This window comes from Trichosurus vulpecula, chromosome 7 (genome assembly GCF_011100635.1).
Source record: "Trichosurus vulpecula isolate mTriVul1 chromosome 7, mTriVul1.pri, whole genome shotgun sequence".
NCBI lineage: Eukaryota > Metazoa > Chordata > Mammalia > Diprotodontia > Phalangeridae > Trichosurus > Trichosurus vulpecula.
This window is the reverse complement of record NC_050579.1, coordinates 197151739-197155973: the sequence shown is the minus strand read 5'-3', so window position 1 is coordinate 197155973 and position 4235 is coordinate 197151739. Positions and strand designations below refer to the sequence as shown.

The 4235-nt window shown below is 37.8% G+C and overlaps 1 protein-coding gene across 1 annotated transcript; it reads left to right on the top strand.

Annotated features, from left to right (window-relative positions):
- The first annotated feature begins 2998 nt into the window (after positions 1-2998).
- LOC118855897 (olfactory receptor 14A2-like) lies at positions 2999-3928 on the top strand. The gene has a single exon (XM_036765936.1). It carries the CDS (start codon positions 2999-3001, stop codon positions 3926-3928), a length of 930 nt encoding a protein of 309 aa, XP_036621831.1.
- Positions 3929-4235: the final 307 nt, after the last annotated feature.

The window sequence follows — 4235 nt, the reverse complement described above, 5'->3', positions numbered from 1 at the left end:
TCAATTTTCTTTTATGAAACAATATTTTATATATATACATATATATATGTCAGAATATTATTAGGGAGCTCATGAAGTTTAGTGAGCAGGGAAGTGCCATGCTCAGATTTTGCTTTAGAAAAGCCAGTTTGGCAGCTGTGTGAAGGATAGGTTGTAGAGGAGACAGACCTGAGACTGGGACCCCAGTTAAGAGACTATTCAGAGTCTAGTGATAGGTAATCAGAGACTAACTAGGGTGGTAGCTAAGTAAATGAAAGGAACAGAATCAACGTGAGTTGTGGAGATAGAAAGCACAAGCTTTGAAGACTTGTTGGATGTCTATAGTAAGTGAGAGTGAGGTAAGAAGAATATCAGTTCTGAATCTGGGTGGCTGAAAGAATAAGAGTGCCCCCTTGATAGAAGTAAGAGACTTCAGAAGCAGAGGGCTCTTTTAGAATGGTGGGGAGGGGAAAGTGGAAAGACTTAGTAGATTTATAATAATATAAAGACTTAGTAGAGATAATAACTCCTCTTTTGAACATGTTGAGTTTGAGATGTCTATAGAACTTCCATTTTTGAAATGTTCAATAGGCAATGGATGATGCAACACTGGTGCTCAGGATAGATACTAGGTCAGGAAATATAGATGTAAGACTGATCATCATAGAGAGACTAGATAAATCTATGTGAACTAATAAGCTCACAAAGGGGATCCAGGAAGAGCAGAAAAAGAGCCTATAACAAAACTTTGGAATCTACCCACACTTAGTATGTTATAGGAATGAATCAGCAAGAGAAACTAAAATGAGTCATAAAATAGATGGGAATAGAACCAAAAGAGGGCAGGGTCACAAAAATTCAGAGACCAAAGACTATATAAAAGGAAGAGGTAGCCAGCAGTTTTAAATACTGCACAGAGACTAAGAAGAATAAGGCTAGAGAAAAGACAATCATATCTATCAATTAACAAATTATTGACTTGGGAAAGGATAATTTCAAGTGGCTGATGAGGTCATGTAACAGATTGTAGAATTGTTAGGAAGTATGGGAGAACAGGCAGTGGAGTCTAAACCGATAGACAGCATTATTCTAGACAGGCTGAGAAAGGGAAGAGAGAGATGGAAGGATTACTTCTTGTCAAAGATTGTAAAGTCTAATGAAGATATTCTTTTAAGAATGGGGAAAAATTAGGTGTGTTTATAAGTAGCAGAGGAGGAACCAGTAGTGGATAGGGAATGTTCAGAGGGAGAGAAAATAATGAAAATAATAAAGACAGAATAGGAAAGGATCAAAGGTATGGATAAAGTTTCACCTTTGTCTGAAGAATTGTCACCTCACATCATCATCAAGGAGTAAAGGAGGAGAGAATGGAAGATATCAAGGAATTATGGCTAAAAAAGAAGGGAAAAAGAAGAATCCCACCAAGAATAGTCTCTATTTTCTAAATGAAGTATGAAATGAAGTCCTAACTTATGAGAATTGTTGATAAAAAGAGTATGGGAAATTTAAAGAGAGTACATAAGTTTGGGAAAAGACAAAGTGGAGAATGTCATTTTTTAAAAAATGATTTAAGAGGAGGAAAAAAGGATTGCCTTGCTGAGTTTAGATAATCAAAATTGGCAATGGGCCCAGTTAGTAGTTTTTGACCTTCATCAGCTCTGTTCTTAAGCACCTAAATAGGATTAAAGAAGTTGAATGCAGGAGTAATCACATGTTGATTTGTCATTATTATTTCACTTGACACTCACAACAACTCTAGGAGGGAGGTACTATTTTTATTCCTTCTGTTTTACAAATGAGGAAACTGAAGCAAGCAGAAGTTAAGTGATTTGTCCAGAGTGCCACAGCTATAAGTGTCTGAGCCTGGATTTAGCCTCAGTTCTTCCTAATTACAAGTCTGGCACTCTATCCACTGTCGCATATAGCTCCTGGATATAGATGGGTACTTTAAACCAAGTAATACGAATCACACTCCAGAGGGGCAGAAAGCCATTCTGCTTTCATTATACAAATAGTAGAACAGCCTCACAGCAGACAAAGATGATTTCGAAATTAGTTCTCCAGTTGACAATAGATTTGCATTTCAAGATGGTTGTTCTGAGTTACTGGTGGCATAGTCTTTGACTAAGGCAGAGTATAAAATTTAAAATGGCTCAGGTTGGTGCCAAATCCATGCCACTGACTTCATTTGCAGGACAATTTTATTATTAGGTTAATAAGGCTGTCAATATGACAGTGTCTTGGTTGGGTTACCATCTTGGGCAGTGGGCATTATATAAAATTGGTAAATAATCTACCTATATCACTAACATTCCTGAAGAATGGGAAGAAAGTAATTTATTAACAAAGAGAAAGTTCAGGTTTGCTTCAATACAGGTACCTGGAGTAGTTTTAACTCAACCTTAGAATCAGAAGCATGGGGTTAGCAGCCAGGTTCTGACAATTCTTGTATGATCACTAGAAAGTCACATGACTTCTCTGAGATATAGTATCTTGTGTTCAAAATGGAATAATACTACTTGACCCATGTATCTCACAAGATTCTTGTGATTAAAATTCATATGCTTTGGATATATATTGGTATTATCAACTTTTTCAAGATGTGGATGCTGATCCTAGAAATACAGATCCTTTGGAAAGTAAAAGAGCCCTTAAAATCATCTAGTTCAGGGATCCTTAACCTGTCTTGTGTTCTGAGCTGCTTCTGGTAAAGCCTACCACTGCCTCCTCAGAATAGTATATTTAAATGTATAAATTAAGATACATAGCTTTCAAAAGAAATCATCAATGGGGAAATATACTTATCAAAATACGTTTTTAAAAATTCCTGAACCTAAGGCTGAGACTCTGATATAGTTTCATCTCCTCATTTAGCAAATGACCAAACCAAACCAAGGAGATTTGCACAAGATCACAGAGTAGGCCTGAACCAAAGTCTCTTGATGTCCAGCACACTGTGTTCTCGTCAGTTGATAACTGCTTCTTTTTCTGTACAGACAAGCAAGAGAACTCCCTGAGCATGGCCAACCTCACCATGGTGACAGGATTCCTCCTGATAAGCTTTTCCAACACCTGGGAACTACAGGTCTTACATGCCATACTCTTCTTACTCATCTATCTGGTGGCTTTGATGGGGAACCTGCTCATCTTCACCCTCATCTCTCTGGATGTCCATCTCCACTCCCCCATGTACTTCTTCCTGAAGAACCTGTCCTTTTTAGATCTTTGCTTTATTTCTACCACACTGCCTAAATGTATCAGAAATTCCCTGAGCCATAGTCATTCCATTTCTTTCTTAGGGTGTCTATTACAGTTCTTTTTAGTAATTTTCTTTGCAGAATCAGAGCTTTCTCTCCTCACAATGATGTCCTATGATCGCTATGTGGCTATCTGTCAGCCCCTGCACTATGAAGTCATCATGACCAAAGAGATTTGTGTGAAGATGGCAATTGTTTCCTGGCTCAGTGGAGGTTTGTTAGGGGCTCTCTACTCAGCTAGTATATTCACCTTGCCTTTCTGTAGCTCCAAAGAGATCCACCAGTTCTTCTGTGATGTCCCTGCCTTACTCAGGATCTCCTGCTCTGAGAGACACACTGTAGTTGATTTCACTATGGCTTTTGGGTTTGGTTTGGGAATTTTATGTTTTATTTATATCACAATATCTTACAGCTACATCTTCTCAACTGTACTGAAGATTCCAACCACAGAGGGTAGGTCAAAAGCCTTCTCCACTTGCCTGCCCCATCTCATTGTTCTCATGGTTTTTATCACAACAGGTGCCATTGCTTATCTAAAGCCACCCCAGGAATCTGACTCAGTTCTAGATCTGTTGTTGTCTATAATTTATACAGTGGTGCCCCCAACCCTGAACCCTTTCATTTATAGCCTAAGGAACAGGGACATCGAAACTTCTCTGAGGAAGCTAATAGCCTGGAAATACCTCTCATAGGGATTAACACTAGGAATTTCCCATGATCTTGCGACTGCTTCATATAAAAAGAAAGAAAAGGAAATCACTTGGGGCCTTTCTGTGCTTACTGACATCAACTGTCTCCTTGTTTTTCCATGTCAAACTCATCAGTCAGGAAATGCTGTCTCTTCAAGATTGTTAATAAATGATTTTAAAAATATATACACTCTAGGCGAATAAGTTATATTGACTATTATAAAATCCCAAATTAACTATAAAGGTCATATAAAGAAAGATGGTATCTATATCCAGAGAAAGAACTAATAGAAGTATGTATAGAATAATT

Excerpts from the sequence above, each read along its gene's own strand:
- LOC118855897 (XM_036765936.1), top strand. The coding sequence starts at position 2,999 with ATGGCCAACCTCACCATGGTGACAGGATTCCTCCTGATAAGCTTTTCC.